This window comes from Notolabrus celidotus, chromosome 20 (genome assembly GCF_009762535.1).
Source record: "Notolabrus celidotus isolate fNotCel1 chromosome 20, fNotCel1.pri, whole genome shotgun sequence".
NCBI lineage: Eukaryota > Metazoa > Chordata > Actinopteri > Labriformes > Labridae > Notolabrus > Notolabrus celidotus.
Window position 1 is genome coordinate 17,650,595 of NC_048291.1, and position 25,437 is coordinate 17,676,031.

Sequence of the window (25,437 nt, forward strand, 5' to 3'; positions counted from 1 at the left end):
CACTAGGGATGGGTTTGATTACTCGAGTACTCGCCGTTGACCCCATTATTCGAATAGCATTTTGTTACTCACGCACCTGGCAAGATAACGTGAAATCATGCTTTTTGTTTTCGCCTAACTGAATATACTATGTAGGAAAATAATTAACGGGATATAAACGTTTGGCTTCTCCGGCCACGGCTTCAGCTTTAGAACACACCGAGCCAGATTTCAGCAAAAACAACTGTTTTACGGCAGCTACGGCAACACTTTAGGAACATATTATTCCACCGAAAGCGAAAGCACAACAAACACAGAACCGTCTGCGACACCTGTGACATGTCAGTTAAAAAAAGTAATGCCTGGAAGTAATGTTAAGTTAATGTGCAGTGCAAGATATGTGGCGTTAAACTTACATACCATAGAAATACTAGTTATATGCATAACCACATGCGCTTAAAGGACAAGGAGAAAACAGCGGAGACGGATAACAGGTAGTCTCGCATCACGTCTTTTGCTCGTCCTGTTAGCACACGTCGTTGTGATGAAACCAGAGCGGAGAGGATTAGCCTGATAATAACCAAAATGGTAATTGGAGATATGCTCCCATTAAGTTTTGTGGAAGGAGAAGGCTTCAAAGAGCTGATCGCGTTAGTCGAGCCGGAGTACAAGCTACCATCACAGAGAACAACAACTACGAGAGTGGAAAAGATGTATGAAGTAAAGGCAGCAGAACTTACTACAGGTCCGGCAGGTCCGTGTCCGACGGACTTTTATTTATTTATTTTTTGTTTATGGTTAAAAAAAAAAAAAAATTGCAAGTACTCGAGTAATCGTTCATTAGGAAATTTGAGTAATTGATTACAAGGATTACGGTAAATTCCGATCCCTAGTCAACACCCACTGGTTGCGTCTCCGGAACGCAGCACGGAGCAGGACCGCCAGACAGCTGGAGTCATGTGACCGAGGTTTTCCTGCGGCAATCACTGAATAAAGGATTCTTCTCCTCTACTCCTCATCCATGTTGTCTTTATCAGCCTCTGAAAACCTCTGACCTGATGACTGCAGGCCTGCCTCCGCTCTAAATGACATTTATTTTCGTCATAGTTAAGTTAAAAACGATCCAACAATAACACGGAGTGTTTTATTCTGAAAATTAACCGGGTTTTTATTTTGTTTTGGTGCCTGACTTCCTGTCCCGCTCCATCTGCTCTGTGCTGAATTGGTGCTCCGGCATCTGGCAACAAAAGAAGTCTTGCGTATCTGATCTGTTGCGTTCCGACCAAGCGTGCCGGATACGGCCCTGGTGGTGAGGCTTTCAACAGTGTGACTGCCCCCTGGTGGCTGGCTGCAGTATATATGTTTCTCACATCCGTATGCTGTGGTTATATGTAGTTATTATTTGACTGTTTTGTGTCCAAGGCTTCTTTTTTCTGAAAAGTTTCTTTTTCGTTAGTTATTAGAGTTTAAAAAACGGGGTTTTACTTCCGGGTTTCCTTTGATTCACAGCTGCCGTAGAACGAAACTTCAAAGGGCACACAGCGTCTTGTGACGTTACGCTGTAGGGCGGAGCTTATTACAAAGGCTTCACGGGCTATGGCTGCGCCCAGGAGAGGGATTTTTTGGCTTCAGAACTGTACAACAGGAAGAGGCGGAGCAACACTGTCCATTTTTATTTACAGTCTATGGTTCCAACCTGCCGGATCAGAGACGCAACTGGAACGCAACGGAGCGGATCCAGTGGGGGTTAACACATTGACTAGAATAGAAACCTATCAGATCCAGTGCCGTGACGGATATTCAGCGTGTTAACGTTTTGAACACCTCAATGTGATCTGTAGTTGTTTAATACCATCAGTTACATTGTGTCGTGAAGGAAATTTTGATTTAGGGATAAACGCCTTTGGCATTGTTTTTGACATGGAAAACGTCTGCAGGTTCTGCACAATACCTGTCGTTGCGCAGCATCTTCTTTTTTTATAGCCAAAGTAAATCCACACAACTGAGGTGCTGTCCGTCGTTGGTACTTTTGTGGAGCCTGGGTTCATTGTGCGACAGATTAAAGTGCAACGTTGACTTCTCTCCCTGCCTGCTTTGCTCTGCTACGCTCCGCTCGCAAGTCACGTTGAGCAGTCAAATCGCAGCCTTTGTGGATAGAAATCACGTTTTATCATATCGCGATTTTATTGCAAATGCAATTAATCGTTCAGCCCTACTATACAGTCTGTCATCAGATCAGGCAGTCCTAAGCAGTTTGACATTTCAACTAGCAAAGGGCACTCTCGGCGTAACCTGATCATGGCCGCCACTCTTAAATTAAAACCGTATTTCTTTTCTACAAAAATGGAAGACATGTGTAAGTAAAGTCGTGTGGACGATCACCACCAAAACTTGGAAGTATTTTAAGTTCCACAACATAGTTGGCAAAACATCTAAGCAACAAGCAGCACAGGTAGCTATAGTGATGCTTCCTAGGAACTGTAGTTGGGGAACTTAAGGACACACTGAAACCCTTTTAAGTGGCAACTCAGGCCCTCTCTCCACTAACGCCTAAACCACAGCATCAGCTAGCCTGCCTCTGCAGTATATCATGTTCTCTCAACTGAGCACTTCTGATGCACCACACAAGCCAGTCATCAGAGAAGTGAAAGGTATTTCACTTTTCATTTCTATCAAACAGCCCAGGTCCAAGCCTGCCGTACAATGTGGATTTTCTAAGACAACTAGAATATTGATATTTAAGTGCAACAACGGTAGGGGGGACACACCCTTTTGCCAATGTTGAGTTACGAGTGTTAAGGTACTTAAAATAAATATGCATGTTGATAAGTTTTATAAATTATAGTGTTTTTGTTATAGTTCTGATTCATAATTTTGCTTGTTGATATTAGGGGTGACCCCAAATAGTCGAATATTCGGCGATTTGTTCTAACGAGCCTTAGTCGACTGCCAATCTCATAGTCCAATATTTGCATATGAAACGTGGATCATTCCATTCAAACCATGGGGGTGCTCAATGTCTAATTTTACATTATTTTCCTGTTTCCCGTAAAAGTAGTGTCTCATTTAGCCTATTTTGATATAAATATAGACTTATTTAATGTAATTCTGAGAACAGCTCTTGAAGTGTTAAATCTCCTTAAAATGGTAATTAAATCTCCCCTGGTAATTAAAGGTGGACCATTTAGCGGGACCTGTGGAGCAGACGTACCTCAGCTGGCCTTTAAATCTTTCTACGTTCATGGTAGCTCAAAATGTCAGGAAATAAAACTTTAGTTGATCCTAAAAATAGTAATAGAGATGAGGGGCAGCTTCATGAAGAGGGCTGTGAGATCAAGGATTACCGGACCACACAAAAACTGTACAGGGCCAAAAGAACGATGAGGGATACCCAAAGCTGTCCGAAGCCTCAAAAACAATCCACAGCAGCCCATCCACCTCCACACCATCAGAGAGGATATTCTCAAAGACAGGATTTACAGTCAACAAAGCAAGGAGCGCACGTCTGCGCGTAAACATGATGGTTTTCCTCGCGTACAATTTGAAAAGACTCAAGCGGACAAAGACGCGATGAAAGACTGTTTTAAAAGGTACTGTTAAGAGATTTAAAAACCCTTTAGTTGGTTCAGGTTTGATTTTGAACATTATACAAATGTTTAGCCTTTAGTTGGACAAACTACCCTCCGCAGCGCTGCTCTCCGCTGTGTGTACACTGTTTAAATATCTCCTGATTCCTTATTCTATAACGGCGCGTTGTTCCATGTTTAACTGATGGTGGCCTTATTTAAGTTTTCTCTCCATCATCACCTTGTTGTTTTTGTGTGCAATATAGATTTAAAACATCTATGTTTTATATTTATAATATTCTGTTGTCCCTTTTACTTTAAGCTACGAGTATCTTAATTGTAAAGGGTTATGTGTAATATTGTCATGCGGTCACCATCATGCAGACTTAAGTCAATAAGGAAAAACAACAAACATTCGACTATTCGTCGACAATGGGCAAAATGTGATGAATCAGATTCGACTAAGCAAATCCTTAGTCGGGCTCACCCCTAGTTGATATATCCTTATAGGATCAAGTAATGTTATTTTTTGTAAATGATTGAATAAAGAAAAACTCTTGTCACAGTTGACAGTTCAGTTTTGAGAGCCTAAATATTCCAACAATTTAGACTAAAATTGGTAATTATAAATATTAGGTTACTTTTTACTCTCCAAAAATAATGGAATCAGAATCAAGAACTGATAAGATATTGTAAATAAAAGAAGAGCTACTCCTGATGAGGTTGATACACTTGTATTTCTGGCAAATAATAAAAAAAATAGGCTGGACTGTTTGGATAGTCAAGCGGCTGTTGGTCCAGTGCTTTTATTTTTATTGTTAAAGTTAAAAGCTATTTAAATGTTCTCATGTTGTTTTTCTATTTTCTACAACAGAAGGCGTTGTCCTTTAAATTTTCATTGGGCTCCTATCTTTTTTTATGTTGTACCGCTGTGTGTTCGATCTTTAGCAAGTTCTGTTCTAGAGTTTTCTGTGAAGGGTCTCAGTCATCCAGGTCATGATAATTCCAAGCTTGATCCGTAAGGCAACTGGACTTGGTAGAAATTCTTGAAGGCGTTTCACCTCTCCTCCAAAAGGCTTCTAGAGTTGTTTGAAAAATATTTTTTGAAAAAGTGACAGCCCTAATGCACAGATCTACCAAAACACCCTGAAACTGTGTAAGACTCATTCATACGAGACATCTGTCACTCAGGCAGACAGACAGGATAAGATCCAGTCCCCTCTTACTGACAAGACTCAATCTAATATCATCTTAATCCACCATGAGCATTGCACCTCGCAGTATAGCTCGTTACAGCGGCAAGGAAAAACTTCCTTTGAACATGCAGAAACCTCGAGCAGAACCAGACTCATTAGACAGCCATCTGCCTCAACCAAGTGTGTGGAAACTGGAGTGTGTATGTGCGCTTTCACTCTGTGCTTCCCTCTCTCTAACTCAAGAGGGAAGAAACGATGGGAAGACTGTGGTGATGTGAAGAGTCAAAGCAAGCAAGACAGAACAGTGCTGTGTGTGCGTGCATGTTTGAGTGTGTGTGTGTGTGTGTGGCGCTCCCACTGTGTGTTTACAAGCGGTGCCTTTCGCACGACCGCAACGCTGTAATGCAAGTAATCACACAGTGGGACAACAATATTACTCTGTTTTGGGGTGCAATGTGCAAGTACAAAGCCGTAGTGATGGCAGAACTTTAATCTGGTGCTGTCATACAGTTGCTCACTTGTGTCACATTCTGAAAAAAAAAAAGATAAACTCAAGTTTAAACACTTTTATGAGCCGACAGCTTTAGTTGTAGGTTAAGTCATTGTGTGGGAAACATTGATGGTATTAACTTAACCTAATTTCAAACAGCTGAACAAACACCTACCAAAAAACAGTTGTTAAGACTCAAAGGACTGAAAACAGCCTGAAACATTATCAAATATGATCAAGAATTTTATAGACCAATAAGTTCGAAGACTTTTCAGATGCCACAGTTCTGCTGAGAGACTCTTACTAATAACAAAAAGGATTCCCTATCCACTGAAAGTTGTCTCATGGTTCCTGAGCATAACTTTTATGAATAAAGATGCACATCTATGCCAGAAGGTGTGTGAAGGGTTGTATTTATTTAAGCTTCGGACTACAGACGTGCCGGACTCCAGCAGCAACAGCTACTACTATCCGTCTCATCACTATCATCTCTCTCTCTCTCTTAATCTCCTCTATCCCTCTCTCCAACCCCAACTCGATTGAGGCAGATGGCTGTCTAACATGAGTCTGGTTCTGCTCGAGGTTTCTGCCTGTCAAAGGGACGTTTTTCCTTGCTGCTGTAATTAACTAAATACTGCGAGGTGCAATGCTCATGGTGGATGAAGATGAGATAAGATCGAGGACTGGATCTTATCCTGTCTTGATGTTGGGTATTTTGTTAATAATTTTCATAGAGTATGGTCTAGACCTGCTATGTTTGTAAAAGCGTCTTGGGATAACGTTTGTTGCGGTTCACAACATTTGCTTCACATATGCACACACTTGCCATGCCTCTTTTACTCCCCCAAAACGCATCTTTTACACCTGTTACCCTGCTGGTACTATATCCTCGCCGAGTTAACATTGATGCCCCCACCAAGCAATTATTTCCTTTTTGTCATAATTAACTGTGCCAAGTCTGCTCTAAGTAAGCCAACTACATATTAAGCACTCAGCATGGTAAGCAGGACATACAAAGAGTTTGAATAGCAGCCACTAAGGTTTTACTGTTTCCAGTAAATAACCTAAAGGGATAGAGAAGTTTTTTTGAAGTGGGATTGTTTGAGATACTTATCAATACTAAGTGTATTACCTACAGGGTATCCCAGCTCAGCCCTTTTGTTGAGAAAGCAGAGAACCAGAACAGAAGCTGGTCTTACAACCGCTGCAGACAGGGTCAGCTCTGCCGTGTAATTTAGCTCATTTTACAACTTTACTTTGCCGCCAGAGAGCCTAATCATCTTTGCTTTGACTAGGAATGCAAAATAAAGCGCTAAAAATGTCCAAATAGAGCACCGACTTTCAGCAATGTTAGTGTTTGGGTTGGAGCTTCTCAAAATGAGCTAAATGTACGTGAGCTCACCCCATCTGCAGGGGTTGATAGCCTAGCTTCAATTCCAGTTTTCTGGCCACCTTTTCAACCAAGGGGCCAAGCTGAAGGGGACTCCCTGTGGGCAGAACACTATTGATAAGTATCTCATACATACCTACATAAAAATAAAAAAAACTATCCCTTTAAATGTCAATGAGGGTAAACAATCATTTCTGCAGTAATGGAAAACTATAACAACATGCAAAGTCTGATTTTACATTAATGCAAGGATACATTTATATCATTGTATAATATTTATTTACATGTAAAAATAAACAAAAAAATAATTTTAAAAAACAACCTACTTTAAATAATCTAATACTATGTTGGTTTATTTACTCTGTAACTTTAATGCAACAGTTTACGTGTCTGTGTGTGATTACTCTCCACACAGAGATCTGAGTTAACAGCAAGTTAACTGTTCAATAATGCAACAGTTGACTTGTTTAGGGTACATCTTAAAAATGTACACCTTTCATTGCATCTTGATAAGGTTTGTTAGCATTTAACACAGAACTAGTGTGGTGTTTATGTCTGTGATCTCTGTTAACTGGAGAGTTGATAGAAGGCTTTCAAATGTTGCTGTACATCTGAGATGACAATTTTCCCACTTGTCTTAAACGTAGCACAGATATGTGAACTGAAACTGTCCTGAGGGCCATTTACATTTCAAACTTGGAAGTCCTCAGAAAACAAACAGATTTTGCAAAACATTAAAATTGACAGAAGACACTTGGCTGTTCCTAACAATTTCGCCCATGTCTCATTTTGTTTTAGCTAAGGTTGAGGCGTGTTGTAGATTGGTTGTGTATAATTGTCTATGATGTAATATAATAATGGACAAGTTAACAGTAAACAGGCACACTGTCAAGGACTTTGGTGTAATATTCCCTCTATGCTAGACAAGGTGGCATGTTTTGGTGATAACTGCAGCCACGAGGGAAGCTAGACAATGTCAAACCATTGTTCACTGACGTTTTATGTGACTTGACATAACGAAAGAGTAACATTTGTTTTAATATCTTAGACAGCCTAAATAAATCCATATTAAGACCCCAACTGCACGCGCCACCGCCCCCTTCCACATCATGTAGACAAACACAAACACGGGCGTTTCTTGGTCGCTAACCAGCTTACCATACTAGCATTGTCGAACACAGAGAAGTGCCCCTTCAGTCGGTTCAGTTGCTGCTAGCATGGCTACCAACGTCCAACTCAATGCTCGTTCTACCCCAAAGTAACTGAACAATACACACGCCAGCGTCACAAAAAGTGTTCAAATGAGTGCTCTTGTCTTTCTTACCTTTTATAACATTACTAAAAATCGTAGCTCTGAATTCTTCTTTTGCCTTCTGGTCGAAGTCCTGCCCATGGATAATGCGCATCTGCTTGAGGAAAGTGGACTTTCCACTCTCGCCAGCTCCAAGCAATAAGATCTTCACTAGCCTTTTTACATAAGTCTTATCTCGATTAATACACTTATCTATCTCTTTAGATTTCCGCAACTGTTCTGCCTCGCCGCTTGTGAGGAGACAGTTAGGGAAACATACAGATAAGAGGGAACGGGACGGCAGGAAATCCGCCATCTTTGAAACAACTTCATCGATACAGACAGCGAGGAGGTCTGAGCTCACCCCAGTCCGAAGTTGCGTTCAGGCATCGTAGGAATTAACCTAATATAACTTTTACCTAAAATTCCCCCAGCGTACACACATTTGTCAGTATTTGTTTGGTTAAATTTGTACACTCTCATTTAATCGAGAACCACTGCCTTAGTGTTTTGCAGTTGGTATGTCCAATCATTTTATAAAAAAATACTTTGAAAACCGTGATCATAAAGGTGCTGTTATATAATTATTTTCTTACTAACTTCATGAATACATTTTGAAAAAACACATTATTATATATGTGTAAAGACACAATTTATTACAAAGCTGTTAAATGGAATCTGATTATATTGTATGTTTCTTGTGCAGTGTCCAGTGAGAGTTTCACAGCTTAGATTAAGTCTGTAAATCTGAACGCAAATTGAACTTTTACTGTGCAAAGTTTGCAAAACAATAAAACAAAGTCATCAAATGCAAGCAATGTGTCTGTTTTAAGACAACATACATATTTCTCAAATGATCTCAATTCCAGTCGGGCTCACGAGAATAACAAATTCTCTTCACATATATCTAGATAAATGAATTACATTAATTTCTAACCTTGTCATTTTATGTGTGATTTATTCTAATGTGGGATTCCAAGTTAACTTTTAGTCAATCATTTTCAAACCTGACTTTTTTTTGCCAGTGACATACATTGTTATAAGGCATGAAGTGTGTGCTCCAAAAAAATGTCAGCTTTTCCTGTGTTCGTGAACGCAGCCTAAGAGAGAGCTACAGTTCAAGGCGAGGCACGCGCATGATAAAGTACATGAGCGCGCCCACGCTTCAATATTTTTGGGCGGGTTACACACATTTATGTAGTAATATCTCTCAGCCTGAATCAGGTAGACACACATAATGAAACCTATTTGTGTGGGGGTAGATTGATGGAAAAGACAAATGGAAAGAATGGATGGAAAAAGAAATACAACACCTATAATTGCAATATGCAGCTACACTCAACTTTGGGATTTCTATAGGTTATTGGAAGAAAATGAACCCAAAAACGTACATACAACTTTGAACAGGCACTGCAGATGTTCCCACCATATTAGGGAGCTTAAGAAAGGGAGGGGTTAACTTTTACGGAACAGCCTTTTTTCATCTGTAGTTTTAATGTCTGTGTAGAGACAGACATTTTTCTTCTGATTTCTAAATAAACTAGCTAACTGAAATACAACCCCAGTTCCCCAAACAAGCATTAGTGGATGTAGTGATCATAGACTGTAAATAAAAAGTGACACACTGTAATTTGAACCTGTGCAGTGATTTCCTCCACAAAGTCATGTCTGCCTTTGATGCAGTGCTGCCTGAGGGCCTGAAGATCAGACCATAATGGTTTGCAGTCTTGTACATGCAGGAATTTCTCCAGATTCTCTTAATCTTTTAGTGATAATATTTATTGTAGAAGACGAAATCCCCAGATTCATTTGATTTCATGGTGAGAAACATTATTCTAAAATTTTTGAACAAGAGGCTTTTGCAGAGTTGTGAAACAATCCCCATCCAATCCCCATCCAGTCATGTTAATAACCTGTTGCAAATAAAAATATTTATTTGAGAGGTGGACCTTTTCTTAAGCCTTACACAACATTTTCAGTGTTGTTGTCTCTGTCCTAATTTAAACATGTTGCTAGGGTCAAATTTAAAATGAGCATATACTTTTCAAAAAACAATAATTTATTTTTGTTCTCATTTTTAATATGATGTCTTTGCACTATTTTTAAGTTACATATAGGGTTGAAATAATTTGCAAACCATCAAAATCTATTTCTGTCAACACTTGACACAACATCCAAACTTCTTTGGAATTGGGGTTGAAGCTTGTAGCCTAATTCCTTGTATAGATGTGAGATTGGTAAACTGGCAAATGAGGGTTAGGACTACATTAGTACAAATCTGTTTAAGTTTTTAACTATTCTGATAGAGAATTATGATTTTGATCTCAGAATTCTTACTTTAAACTTAAAAAGTCAGAATTTAGACTTATTTTCCTTTACTTGTTTTTTATTTACTCTGCAATTTATTATAATACTACTAAAAAGGGACATGGAGGAATACAAATAAATAATCATAACAAATAGGATTACATTTCTTATAACATAGAAAATTCTGAGCAAAAAAGTTGAAACCATCATTTTGAAATTACATTTTGTGTTGAGTTTGGTGCCCCCTGTGGCAAAAGGGGTGCATCTTTTCTCTTTGTTGATCCTCCGCATGTGTAGTCAAAACCTTATCTTGATGTCACTAAATAAAATTATTTTTGAAACTGAAGCAATGCAGGGTTTTACAAAAGCCAGGTGGCAGCGATTACATGCATTAAAAACAATGTAAAAACAGCTTTCAAGTAGGAGATGGTCTTGTAGGTCACATAGAGGCATCAGTGTTAATTTCAGTCTGTTTCATGACTAGCAAAAAAACACCACAAAGACTAAATTTTTTTCATATGTAATATTATTGAGCCCTTATGAGAAGAAATAGGTATACATCCCAAAATAGTGAATCCAGTATTAAACATTATTCTTGATGTTTGTTCTTTCACCCGATCGTTTTTTGTCTCAACAGATGAACTGATTAAAATCTTTATAAATAACTATTAGTTGATTAGTAATTTAATAAATAAATACAAAATACATAAACAAATAAATACAGAATTGATAAATATAATTAATGACAAATGTCACTATAGTAAATTATTATAATCACAATTGTCATAGTTTAAAATTTTATTTTAAATGATCAACTCTGAAAACTTGCAGGAAAAGTTCTTGTTTATCAGTTTTGACTCTGTATCTTTCATGACTTTCACCTCAAGGTAGTTAATTTAAGAAGCAGGCTGCTGTCTGTGTGTGGAGATGAGAGCTGAAGCTTCTTACCTTACAGCTGATTGGAGGGTAAATCTATCCTCCCTATCCTGTCTGACAATCCCCACACACAGAAGCAGTGCACTCAGATCAACTGCATGTGCAGACTTCTTTGTCAGAAACTATATATATCATTACTGGAATATTTCGCACAATATTTTTATTTTTGAACACCTAGTTTGATCTTCATTTGCTTGCAAATATGACGATTAAAACGGTCCGCCCAGACCGAGGGCAACATTTTCGGCCTCGTATGCACTGCTTCAAAAAGGTGAGTAGATATCATCAACACTGCTATATTCATTTTGCCCTTTAGTCAGATCTATGGGAAAGTTTGTATCATTGCAGACATATTGGTTGGTAAAAGGTTTCAAGGCTAAATTTAGCTACACGCTCCAGGATTACAGTCATTTGCTGTCATTGCTTTCCATACTAAGCAAGGATACTCTCTTGTAAAATATCCCCTTCACTGTGATTTATGAAAGATTTTGTATGTTTTCTTTTGTTCCAAAGGGCCACAAGGAAAATCAAATTATATACATGTGTGTATGTGTAAGATTTACACATGATTTGTTTGTATCGAGAAGAGAAGGCGCTTGTTCAAGATTATCTCTTTTTCTACTTTAAAGCCAATTAGCATTACTGCTCTGCTGCCAGTAGGTCGGTTAAGGCAAAATCTTGACCATACCTGCTACAATCCTTCGATAAGAATGTTAACTTTGTAGATAATATAACATTGTAGATAATGTGTATAAATGCGGTTTGTGTGTACTGTATGCAGTGTGACTTTTTCTCTTTTAAATGTCTTATTTTGTCAAATGAAACGAGGCTGATTAGGCAACATCATTTTATCTTAAATTCATTTATTGCACAGCACACAAAATAAAAACACAGTAATTGATGGTTGGAGCAGAGGGCCCCAGCCAGTTTGGGGTCCTCGGCTGGTAAGATGATTGAGATGTTGCCCTTCTGAATGTGAGCGAATGGTATTTAGGGTGGAATAGTGTTGCTGTCAATCTGGCAGTAAGCTGACATTTAACATTATAATTAGGGCTACTTTCAAACATTTGAGACTTAAGCCAGTGCCACCGACAGTGTGGCAACCTGAGCGACAGCTTTTATACCACCTCTTGCCAGACCTGGTTTGGAAGTTGGATGAATTGGTCGTAATTCAGCATCACAAAAAAACACATGCAACATCTTAAGAACAAGGTATGCTAAATGCAAGAGGCAGAAGGCATGAGATTAGCTGAAAAGTGAAATGTGAGGTGGGCAGGGATGATAATACAGTTCTCATAAAGTATTTTTTTTTAACAAATATGATATTTAATTTGTTCTCATGATTAGAATCTATCAATCAATCTTTATTCGTATAGCACCAAACCACAACAAATGTTATCTCAAGACACTTTTACAAACATAGCTGGTCTAGACCATACTCTATGTTAAATTATTAACAAAGACCCTACATCAAGACAGGATACAATCCAGTCCCCTCTCTCTGACAGGACTTGATCTTCTCTCATATTAATCCACCATGAGCGTTGCACTTTGCAGTATTTAGCTAGCTACACTGGCAAGAAAAAAACTCGTTTTAACAGGCAGAAACCTTGAGCAGAACCAGACTCATGTTAGACAGCCATCTGCCTCAACTGACTTGGGGTTGGAAATAGCGATAGAGGAGAATATTATCTCAGATTTCTTATGGCTTATGTTTGGTTCAGAACCCCTTTCCATTTGTTATGCATTGAGTATTTTTTGGGTTCCATAAACAACACTTTCATCCTTTGATCAGTCATGCATGTCTGAATAAAAGAGTTTGTTTTTTTCAATGAAAATGGCAATGACATTGTGGCATTTTGTTACACATTTAAGGTGTCAAAGTAAATGTAATACACCCACAATCAAAGATCTAAATATCCATAGCAGCCGTTATCAGTATTGTTTTAAGGCCACATCAGAAAAACAAAGACGATATTCATAATAATCCATACCAGTTTTTATAAATATAAATAAATAAAATAAGACGATTCCCATAGTCCAGATCCCTAAGTCCATTTATTTCTCCTGACTCCTTGTAAGTAATGCATCTTATTTAATTGAGTTATTTCATGGGGACAAATGTTTTTTTTGCTCGGTTTGTTCTGATCTCACACTAGAAGAAAGAATCAGAAGCCTTTATTGTCATTGCAGCTACTGTAGCTGAAACTCCACTAAAAGTTTGTGAGTCAGATTGAAAATAGTGATGTATTCTTTTCTATAAAATAAGGATGGTACACCAACACGAGTGTTTCAGTTTTTTCATAATGTTCTCACTATTTCTGGGTTTCATTTTACATCTGCTTTCAGCTGGAGGCCATTGTGGTGGAGATGCAGGACCCAAAAAGTGGCGTCAAAGGCTCAGAGCAGAAGCTTAACGTCACTACCATCCCACATGTCATCTTTGGTGAGACTGACACCCAGAAACACATACACAAAAATGTACACACAGTGAGAAAGTTGTAAATACTCTTAAGTACCTTATTGTGACAGTTTGTGTGTAACTATTTTATGTTGCAAATGACAGCGCATAATGGCTTTATTATTTTCATGCAATTAGGAAACAACCATTTCCTGCCATAGGTCTAAACAGCTGCACATTTACAGTAAAAAGTATTATGTATATTGTTTTCAAACGACTTTGTAATGGGTAGCAGACAGAGAATAATTACAATTCACAAGTTCCTCCAACCTTACACCCTAAAAAATTGACCCAGCATGAATCAATACGGCACCAGTGAAAAACTGGGTCAGCCTCTCCAAAAGTCAATGGAGTGTTTTGGCTTTGTGTCAATGTAATGATGTTGCTTTCCCACTACTCAGAGGCAGAAGAAGAGTTGTTGATCCAAGTACAGTCAGATTCTCTGTGCACTACTGTGGTCTATTCCACACCACATATGAATTTTGAAATGATAAGAAATGCAAAAAAGTATACAATGGAACAATGCAATCTTGCTAGTCACACTAGATTGAATGAAACTTGAATTTGCCAAGGACCTGCAATTTTTACAATACAATGTCCCTAATTATTCCCCATCCTTTAATGTAAATGTATGTCTGTGAAATTAAATAAAAGATGACAATGTATTTGTTCTTTGAGCAAAAAAAGAAAAGGCTTGTCAGCAATGGTTACACTTGGTCATGCATAATTCAAAGTACTGACTGAGTGAAGACACTGGCTGCCTCACTGGTTAAGCCGCTAACACAGGATAAATAAGGCAGCCCACAATTGGATGAGATCTGGGCAGTACTTTTGGAACCAAAGTGTTTTTTAATCCCCTCTTAGTCCAGTGAGGCAAAGGTCAACATGCAAAGGGCCAAACCTTCCAAATGAAATGGTGCTGTCAGGAGAAGCTGCTTCTGCTGAGAGGAACAGTTCACAAAATGATAAGGTGAATCAGAGGCCAAACTGCATGATTCATGTGGAATGATTATTACTTGTACTTATTTACCTGGTGTTGTCATGTCTACTGGCTGATGACACCGAGTTATTAAGTCCGATGTTTCACTTTGCTTTTCCATAAAAGCTGGTGGAAAGATATTATTGAACTTTACTCTTTTTGATTTATGTCTTGATTTAGAATTTCATAATTGGAACCAGATTGGACCGTACAATACAGAGGGTCACGTTTTTTTTACAGTGCTGCACTAAACTATACCATGTCAACTTACATAATCCACATGTTGTATCTGAAGGATGCATGTTTATCAGAGATTTCTATAATTGCTGGGTATCAGCCAGATGGTCAGCCAGAAAAACATTGGGAAAAATTGTAGGAGGACCCAAATGCAGGTAAAAAACAAAATGTTTTAATTACAAAAGAACAAAAAGGGTGCAAATAATACTTAGTTTAAATATCCAAGAAACTAAAATCAAAAGAAAACACTTAGATAAAAGAAATACAAGGAACACAAGACAAGGCTAAGAAATACAAGACAATACAAAAAGAGAAATGGATCACTAAACACATAAGTGAGACAAAGGATAACTAATACAGAATAAACATGGGGAGGAACCAAGGCATGAACCACAAGGAAAAAAATAAACTAAATATCAACTCATGACACCAGCCTTCTTTTTCTAACTCAACAGGTTTAAGTTGGTTGAAGGTAGGGGCAGTTGTGTTTCAATAATTCATTCATTACTTATTGTGTTCTGCATCTGTGTCTTCTGAAAAAAATAAAACAGAATAAAATATTAAAATGCTGAGAGATAATCTGTAAACATCATAAGATGATAAGATCAAATTAATAACTAAATAAAACATGAAATAATCCACAATACATTAATAAGACTATTATAAGAATAAGACTCAGTTAAAAGCAAGACTAAAAAGGTAAAATAATATGCTAATGGCCTGATTTCCTTTGTATATTATATAGAGGAATATATAGATGAAAATTAAGTTTAAAGCCAATTTAAAACTCTTCATAGAAAGTTTAAGGTCAAATGGATTTTAAATATATACTTAAATAGTAGGGGTGCAACAATACACAAAATCCACGGTTCGGCTGGGTTTGATACGTTTTTGTCACGGTTCGATACGTTTTCGATACAGAAAAAGAGAAATTTCCATGACTTTTCTTTTTACTTGTAGTTTATTGAAATTACCAACATTTGTTTCAGCTCAAAAGCAGTTTTTAAATTAAATTAAATGTATCAGGGGCAGCTATACCTGACACATGTTCTGCTGTACATGGGGGGGGTTGCGTGTGTGTGCGTGCGTGTGTGTGTGTGTCTGTCTGTCTGTCTGCGTGCGCATCTGCCGTGCGCGATAGAGAGCAGAGAATTGTGAACGCGCGACCATGTAGAGACAGAAATAACATCCCATCATGTAAATAAGATAAATAACATAAGGATATTTAGTCTGTTAAATAAAAGAACAAGGTTTAGACCTGATATGAGAGAGGGAACCTTAAATCACTTCTGCTTTGACTTCCAAGCGGGACCCGGCGGGTGCGCCCCCGATATAAAAGCAGGGAAACACTGACCGGTATCGGGCTGAGGTCTACACAGCATGCAGTGTAAGACCACAAGTAATCCATATACGAACTTTCAAAACATATCAAACGGTCTAGCATCACTACAGGACCAAGGAACAACCCTGCTCTGCAACCAAAGCGGATCACTCATGCTTCCCTCTCGTTCAGGCGCGCGCTCACACACACATACGTGAACATATGAACCCAGCAGACCGTTGCATGGTGAGATATAGATTTCCATATGAAGCACAGTTAAAACTGAATGTGGGAGGAGTGCGCAGTTCAGTTGACCTGCACTCGACAATGCAGCCCGGAGGAGTCAGCGCAGATCCGCTGAACTTTCAGCACAGAGCGCCTCGTCAGAATGAAATGAAATAAAATTGCGTACCGTTCGGCTCATAGGGCGTACCGAACCATGACCACTGTATCGAACGGTTCGATACAGATACACGTATTGTGGCACCCCTATTAAATAGGTCTATAGATATGGACTTGGATTATCAATAAAGAATTATACGCAGCCTTTGTAGTATTTCAGATCATATGTGTGTTTCCAATAGGTAAGGATGTGATTGCATGGATTACTAACAAGATGAAGAGCACTGAAGAGGGTATGATATTTTGGCAAATTAAATGTTCTCTCATGTGAGCTATTTTCAAAAGAAGTAATATCTGCGTGTTGGTTAAAGTTTCATCCATTACCCCCCCCCCTGTCTGTGATACAGAGTCTCAGGCTTTTAGCACCATGTTAGTGGCCTATGGCTACATCTACCCTCTGCAGAATCATAAGAAGCTGGTGATGTGCAACGATGCTAGCCTCTACCGCTTCCAGGTAAAGCAAAGTTATTTTTACTTCGAAGTCTTTGTTGATCTTCATAAAGGACTTTATCTTACCAATGACAGATTTTTGGTTACTGAGGAACATCTTGTTCCTGAGGAACATCTTGTTCCTCAGTATTATTTATAATCGAATTTAAATGTTCAGGCTCCATTCTTCAATAGTAGTTTGTGATTACGATTGTGACTCATTGGCTTTTAAAGGTACAGTGTGAAGAAAGGGAAATATTTAGTAATATCTAGCCGTCAAATACTAGAGTGAAATGCTCATTTAAAGCTGCTGTTGGTAGGAATGGTGTAAAAAAAACTATACTTTTTTTCTGGAGGGTTTGGAGAAAAGGTCATAATTCCAATCGGTACTCATCTGTAAGTGAAGTAATTTGAGATTATGGTGAATCCTCTGTGTTTTCCAATGCCTTTGTATCAGGCTATGTTATTATTCCCCTCGTTCCCGTTACCACGGACCAATCAGAGCTTCTCCCCAACCCTCTGTCCTGGTCGAGTGGCGGCCCCACTATGTCGCCCTGATAGGCTGGGAAGCCACTACTTCCTCATAGAACGCGGACAACAATCTTTTGTGGGCGGGGTCACGCCAGCAGAGAGGGGAGGGTAATGTTGACATTCGAAATCTCTCACAGAACTGATGTTTATATCATGACTACCAACAGCAGCTTTAATTGATCAACCTTGAAGCATTGGTGGTTGGTGGAGTACAAGAAGCTCATGAGATTAATCAAAAGTATGATCCTCTGTTTGTTTAGTTTTCAGAAAATTTGTTTCATTACAAATTCTTTGGGCACAACAACAACACTTCTTCATCTTCCAACTGGGGCATTTTGCATGGCCACTCAAGTACAAAAATGTATGCATTACTAATTTGTCCATTCTTTGCCACTGTACACACATGCCTGTGCAAGATGGTGGCCTCAGTGGAAGGGGGCCCACTCATATGTACATACAAAGGGCTCATGATAAGTTAACAAAACAGAATCATTTTTATGTTAAGCTGATTAAACACTAATTTAGAAATATCATATCCCATTTCTACCAAGTCTGTTTTAGCCAGTGTCACTAAATACTACACACTGTACCTTTAATGTGCTGAAGGTCTGTTTCTTTCAACAAATATCAATGACATTTAAAAGGAAATGTGCTGGATACTAAATGTATGTGTATGAATGTTTCATGGTTACTTCATCTTTTTTTTTATTAGAATGTACATGATCAGCCCTCGTCTTTCAGACATCCGTTCTGTTTCAGCCATGGCTATCAAATTTTGGGGAAAAAAGCTCACCAAATGCATCTGATCAGTTATTTAAAGTTAATGATATAATCCTATCTTAGCTAAAAAAAAAAAAACATGCATTGCTTTCTATTGTCACAGTCAACTTGGTAAACATAGAACGTTTTCCCTGATTTTATTTTATTGAACACTGTTGGCTCCACTGTACATGAAGCTACACTAGCAATAGTCTCTTTTTTTTAAATTGGATATCTCAAGGCCTGAACAGAAGTGATGTGATATTTCTGGTAGCAAATATACTATCATTTCATGTTCAGATTTTTAAGTTGTTCTTATAAAGTCAGGGGGATTCACAAAGTATAAAGCTGACAAAACATTATTGCCCATGTTTCCAGGAACAGCAACAAGTAAATCAATATAAAAGTAGAAAAGTAATGCTTATTTACAAATAATGCTCAAGTGCAAATGCAGTGATATTGGAGCATTATTTCCAGTCTTCAGAAATGATATTGATGCTATGGCTATTGCCCATCAAATGACTCAAATGTGTTTCCTGTCGGCACCTTTTCAGACCCCATACTTCTGGCCTGCACAGACATGGGTTGCAGAAGACAGTGACTATGGTAGGTACAGTGTCTTATATGGTGTTTGTCATATGATCATAACTATCATGAATTGTCTTAAAATTTTAGTGAAATGTAAAGAAAAGTGACCGACTGAATATACATGGTTAGCTTAGCCAGCAACATGTTTTAGATGGATCTTTAGATGGATGCTAACCAAAACTCAAGTTTAAGCCACATTGTTTTTATATGAATGGAAACTAATGGTTTACCTCACCATGGGGTCTATTGCATCAACAAGCAGAAGCAAAATGTGCCAGAACTATTTTCCGTGTATTGATTTGACATGACGTGATCAGTTTTCCTCTGGCGTTGCTCATATTAGTGAAAGTTAACAACCGTTGTCATTTTAGATTTGATATGCTGTCATTTAGGATGGCAAAAACATAATAATTTAGAAAAGATGATGGTGGCTGAGGAAATTTATAGCAGAATGGCAAAATGAACATAAGGGCTAACGTTACTCAGCAGCAACACTGACGAGGCTATCTGAAGTGTCTGTAGACATTAATCTTCTTTTTGAAATCGGCCATGTGAGCCAAGACATTAGCCAATGGTGGTTATCTCAAAATTCCAATAATCATCGGCATTAGTTGGCCCATCTCTAGTATAGAACGTGAAGATGGTTTAATGGTTGAAGATGGTGGAGCAGGCCTTGGATTATTTTGAGATTGCATTTTTTTTCATTTAAATCCTCTGAAAACTACTTGACATACTTGGAAGAAGGAGCATGGTGAAAGGTGTTCTCAACTGATTTATTTCTACTGGCAATGATCAAAAACAGCCCTTCATATAACAAGTTAAAACATGTAAATTAGTCAGCTAAAATTCTATCAGTCTATATGGATACAATTGCTTAGAGGTAGGATGGCCAAGTGTTCTACAATGTGTTTGATCAGTCATGGTTTTGTCTTTCTGCAGCTATTTACTTGGCCAAAAGGAACATCCGCAAGAAAGGCATGCTGGAAGCCTATGAGCAGGTTTGTGCACACATTTTAAAATGAATGTGCACATCATTGTTTGTATATCCTGTATACCAGATAAGGATGGATGGATGTTACAGCTTGCTGCCTCATGCTTTGGCTGTTTTTGTTTTTTAACAGGCACATTACAACCACCTCCGTGAATGGCTGAACCACAAGTGGGATTTTATTGTGATGCAGGCCACTGAACAATACAAGTAGGTGAAATCTAGCTCAGCCCCCCCCCCCCCCCCCAGTCTCTGAGATTATTATTATTATATCGACTTTTTACTTTCATTTGACAGTTAAAAGCATGGCACCTTTTGGCAACAGTGAAACCTTGAGCACAACCCGACTCATGGTAAACAGCCATCTGCCATAACTGGAGAGATAAATAGAATGAATGAATAGATGGATTGACTGCAGGTCAAAAGCATTTGCACATTGGCTTCATTTTTACAACAAAGGGGCCAAGTCCATTTCTTATATACAATAAACGCACCTGATTAACAAATTGTATGTGATCTGATTAGTGTGTATGGTGATTAAATTAGTTTCACCATAGCGTGGTAATACTTGTAATAGAAATGAAGTTGTGACCAAAACGATTTGCTGGAAATCATACACTGTGGCCTTCATAGTCACATGTTTTTAACCCAGTTGATCATGACTAAGCCAAACTGAAGTTGTTTTGAGGGCAGGTAGTGGAGTAGAAACTTTTGTAAAAGCTACTAGCTGTGTGATAAACAGAAACATGTAAATTGACACAACACTTTCGAAGTTGCTGTAAAAGAGTAAACAGAGAACATAGTGGGGCCGGAAACAGGCGACTCGACTATCAGAGAGACCACACCGCCCCTCAAGTGTTTCGGCAGAGTATTGCTGTGCGACATGGACACATCAACGCACAAGTATGTAGTGCTCATATCTGCGTCGACAACTGCTGTGTAGGGTTGATGCAGGAGCATAAACCCGCCTTAAGCCTGGTTTATACTTCTGCATCAAATTGCAGCGTAGTCTACGCAGGCAGGTCTGCGTCGCTCCTGTACCTACGCAGAGGCCTCCGCACGTAGCCGGCAGGCACCTCCTTCAAAATGTAAATACACGTTGAATCCATGCGGAATGCAAGCCCTGTGAATGGATCGCTTGGCGGCTTTGTTTCCTGCATTTAAAGCACCTACATGATTGCCACACATCGGCCATGTATTTCATCTACCTGTCGCCTCTCTTTTTGTCCCTATAACATTGCTGTATGATAAACAGCAACACATATTAGCTGCAAATTAACTTAATTCATCCGGAATCGTTGTGGAAAAAGTAAGCAGAGAACGTAAAACAGGCAACCCGACTATCAGAGAGACCACACTGCCCTGAAGTGTTTCGGCGGAGTATTGCTGCGCGACACAGACACATCGACGCTCAAGTATGTGGTGCTCATGTCTGCGTTGATCACTGCTGTGTAGGGTCAATGCAGAAGTAAAAACCAGCCTTTAGCCCGTACAGGACAATATCAGCAAAGTGTCAAGACAGGGGTGCCCAAATCCGCACAAACTGAGCGTCCTTAACAGGAGCTTTAATTTGTCAACAATATATATAATGTGTTCATATACAGATTTACTGTATGTGCAGACAGTTTATTACTATCAATGAAAAGTATATAGCTATTTTCAAGAGTCTCATTCTTGTGTGTGTGTGTGTGTGTGTGTGTGTGTGTGTGTGTGTGTGTGTGTGTGTGTGTGTGTGTGTGTGTGTCCGTGTGTGTGTGTGTGTGTGTCCGTGTGTGTGTGTGTGTTAGGGCGGGTAAGGAGAGAAAGAAGCCAGACCGTGTTGTGTTTGACTGCCAGGAGAGGGCTTACTGGATAGTGAACAGGCCACCGGTGAGTGTGTGTGAATCTGCTGTGTGGTATATTGACGGCAACAGGAAAAGTTGCTATTTGTTCTTTGATGTACCTCTCAAATATGATACATGTACATGTATTTTCACTTTACACACAAGACACACACTTACTGTACCTTTCCTTGTACATTTGTCCAGCGTCGCACTCACAGTGCTATGGATGTTGGGCCAGAGCGTCTTATTGATCCTAACACAGAAGAGGTAACAGGTCAGTATTAACACACACAGACACACCTGTGCATATGCACACGTGTACAGACAAGCTCTGACACACAAAATGCTTACTTCAGCTTGGGATTAGATGTAGCACTGAGGAACTGATCTCTGGAGACATATCCACTTAGAGTCTGGAATCTCCCAGATAGTATCACTGCTCTCGCTTATTCTTTTCCACATCCCTGCATTTCTCTCCTCTTTTTCTTTACCCTTTTATTACTGCTTCTCACCTCAATCCATCTTACATTTTACAAAAGCCAAAACTAACCAGGAGACAAATCAATTTCCAGATTTCACTATCTTTTAAAGTTGCCATGTGTAAATGATTGTTGAAATCTGTGATTCAATGAACAAGAAAAGTAAATTAAACTATTTTTTCAAACAGCCAAATGTATCTATGCAAACAAAACCACACTGAATATCAAGCTGATGAGCTTTGGTTGTGAAATAGCCTAGCATAAGTCAGCTACATTAGTGGATCTATTTCAAACAAGTTTCTGCAGATTCTACTTTAACCGCTCTGCTTTGGAATCGAAAATCTGATGTTTACAGGAGCTCTAATTTGACTTAATGTGCTTATCAACCCCAAGAAAGCTTAGGTTTAATCTTATGTTTTCAGTTGCCCTCATGTAAACTGGATGAGGACAACAGACTTTCTTTAGTTTAGTATTTACAGTACCAGCATACACTGTATTCCCAGAGACCCATATGTGATAGTTAGGGTTGCCAACTTTCTCACTACTAAATAAGGGACAGATGCACGGTTCCATGGTGGTGCGAACATGATGTGTGAATTCAGCGTATATTCTGATTCAACTGGAAATGCAGAAAGTGTGTATATTCCCTTAAATCCTCACTGTATCATTATGTAACCTCATATGAGTAAACCTCAAAGAAACCACAATTTTGCTCTTTACATCAAAAAACAGGCAAAAGAAAAATGAAATGCAAAAGAGGAGTATGACTCACCAAATTTACTTTTTCCATGGATACTTTTTGCTGCTCTTGACTGACTCAAGCAGTCTTATGTCCTTTTGCACAGCCAGAGAGAAGTCCTTACATGAAAAGTCAAAGTTTACAGATATTGGAAGTTCATTTTTTAACAGCTCTGTGCTGCATCTATTTCTTGAGTCTGACCATTTAATGGCCGTCAGAGAGAAAAACCTCTCCCCACTTTTTTCTTGCAGGACTTGGCGCATTTGCACTGTATACAACTGATGCGTGTGAGGGGGCCTGTGATTGGATGACAGCCGGTGTGATTGGCATATGATATGCTACTGCCGTTTTATCTGATCTAGGATCTATAGAGTGCAGTCTGCTGTATTTACAGAAAATTAATAGTAAATATACAGGACAATTAAGGTCCCGTATAAAACAAAGCAATTTAGCCCAATATACGGGATGTCCCGGTTAATACGGGACAGTTGGCAACCCTAGTGATAGTGTTGACCAGAAAAACTAGACTATCATATAATGGATCTACAGGCAAACAGAGCACAGGCATTCTAGTGTATGCTCTTGGTTTGCTCTGTAATCATGATTAGCTTCAACATGTAACCTCAAACACACCAAAATGGATACAGCTTCATTGTAATTGCTTAGATTGTAATATCCTGGAATATGAGATTACTACAAGAGATCTAACACAATCACAGTGTCTTTGATTTCCAAGCTATGTATAATCTAACTTAAACTTGGATGTGGAGTTCTACTGTAATTACAATCATTTTCATTGCTTTTTTTTTTGTCCTGTCTTTTCTGTCCCCACAGATTTCCTAACACTGATGAAGTTAAGAGAATAAAGGGTTGAAAAGTAGAGCACAGTAGTTTTCCCAGGTTCTTTTCTTGTGTGCAAACCAACCCTGTTCCATGTAGACTTTGGCCAATCTCCTGAAAATAGAAAGGATTTTGTGATTGCACAAACTGATATTAAATCAACTGGATACAAATTGTGTTGAATTGTTTGAAAGTTTGAATAATACCCGGAATCAAAATTTGTACTTTTCCTAGAACAATGTCACTATCTATAAAATATTAATTGCGTTTTCTGGAGAGCCAATGCAAGTACATTTATTTTTAAATGTGATTATATGATAAATAGGACACTGTTTTGCTTACCCTGAAGAACGGTGACTGGGAAGTGCAATGCAAATTTACAAAGGATGAAATACTTTTTTAAGTTGAAGACAAATTTACATTTTGGAAAACATTTTACATTTTATAAAACAAAATTACATTAGCAAAACACTTTTACCAAGACCAAAACAAATTTACATTTAAGAAAACAAATTTACAAAATCAGTAACCCTTTTACAAGTTGTGAGACAATTTTACAAGTGACGGAACATTTTTACAAATATACAATTGGCAGATTCTGACAGAAAGGAATGTACCAACAATTTTCAAAATAAAGACATCTGTAATATGAAAATGTGCAACAGCCAGGGAATTCATTTGACATTAACAACCCTGCTTCCCCTTAAATAATTTGATTCAGACTGATAAGAGAACACCTCAAAATGAATTCCTGCCAATCACATCTATATCTGATTTTTAAATGAAAAATAAATGAATATGCTAAATTTCCAATGTTTTTTAGTTTCTTAATTCCATATTACATACAGCTGTGATTGGCAGGAACACATTTTGGGGTGTTATCAGTCTGAATCCAAATATTTAAGTGGAAACAGGCTGTCACACATTTTCATATTACAGACGTCTTTTATTTGAAAATCGTTGTTTCTGTCAGAATCTGCCATTTGTAATTTTGTTTCGGGACTGGTAAAAATGTTCCGTCACTTATAAAATTGTCTAACCACTTGTGAAAGTGTTTCTGATTTTGTAAAAAATAAAATGTAAATTGGTTTTGACTTTGGTAAAAATGTTATGCTAATGTCATTTTGTTTTCTAAAATGTAAAAATGTTTTCCAAAATGTAAAGTTGTCTCCAACTTTATAAAAGTGTTTCATCCTTTGTAAATTTGCATTGCACTTTGCTGCCACCATACTGAAGGTACAGCTTACCCTGCTGTTTTCACCAGTCTGTCTGTGCTTCAGCAGTAGAAATGTTCCCAGTAGTTTGAAAAGGTGTGGCACCATATGTGGCATCATGCCTTTTCCCCCCTGCATCCTCTGTAACAACTGTCTATATTCAGTGTGCAAACTTTTCCCAGCCAATATTTTTTCTTCTTGTCTCACAGAAAATCAGCTTTGACCAGCACAGGCGCATGGTAAGTCATAGTTTTCAACAAGTAATTAAATATTTAGATACCTAACCTGTTTTCTGATTTGATATTGGTGGCCCAACACACACTGATTCAATGCTTATTTTTATCGCTAATTGTTTGAAGTTGTGAACTGTTCTCTTTTTTTTTTACATAAACAGTGATTAGGAAACTTGTCTTTGGGAAGTGTGGTTACATCAATTTGGCAAAATTGGAATGGCAAATGAACAGCAACATTGATTCTGTTTGTGTTCTTCTT

General features: G+C 38.4%; 2 protein-coding genes across 2 annotated transcripts in view; one reads left to right on the plus strand and one right to left on the minus strand.

Moving 5' to 3' along the window:
- gna13b (guanine nucleotide binding protein (G protein), alpha 13b) overlaps positions 1-8,294 on the minus strand; it is a 43,902-nt gene extending 35,608 nt beyond the window's left edge. The window contains exon 1 of the mRNA XM_034710785.1: positions 7,946-8,294. Coding sequence (XP_034566676.1) covers positions 7,946-8,228 — 283 coding nt within the window. The 5' untranslated portion in view covers positions 8,229-8,294. The remainder of the gene's footprint in view (positions 1-7,945) is intronic.
- The window catches only part of rgs9a (regulator of G protein signaling 9a), a 39,217-nt gene that overhangs the window by 9,410 nt on the left and 4,370 nt on the right, over positions 1-25,437 (plus strand). Inside the window, exons 2-10 of the mRNA XM_034710784.1 lie at positions 13,505-13,601; positions 16,738-16,788; positions 16,903-17,009; positions 18,829-18,880; positions 19,802-19,860; positions 19,984-20,060; positions 21,638-21,719; positions 21,878-21,940; positions 25,155-25,184. Of these exons, the coding sequence (XP_034566675.1) occupies positions 13,526-13,601; positions 16,738-16,788; positions 16,903-17,009; positions 18,829-18,880; positions 19,802-19,860; positions 19,984-20,060; positions 21,638-21,719; positions 21,878-21,940; positions 25,155-25,184 (597 nt within the window). The 5' untranslated portion in view covers positions 13,505-13,525. The remainder of the gene's footprint in view (positions 1-13,504; positions 13,602-16,737; positions 16,789-16,902; positions 17,010-18,828; positions 18,881-19,801; positions 19,861-19,983; positions 20,061-21,637; positions 21,720-21,877; positions 21,941-25,154; positions 25,185-25,437) is intronic.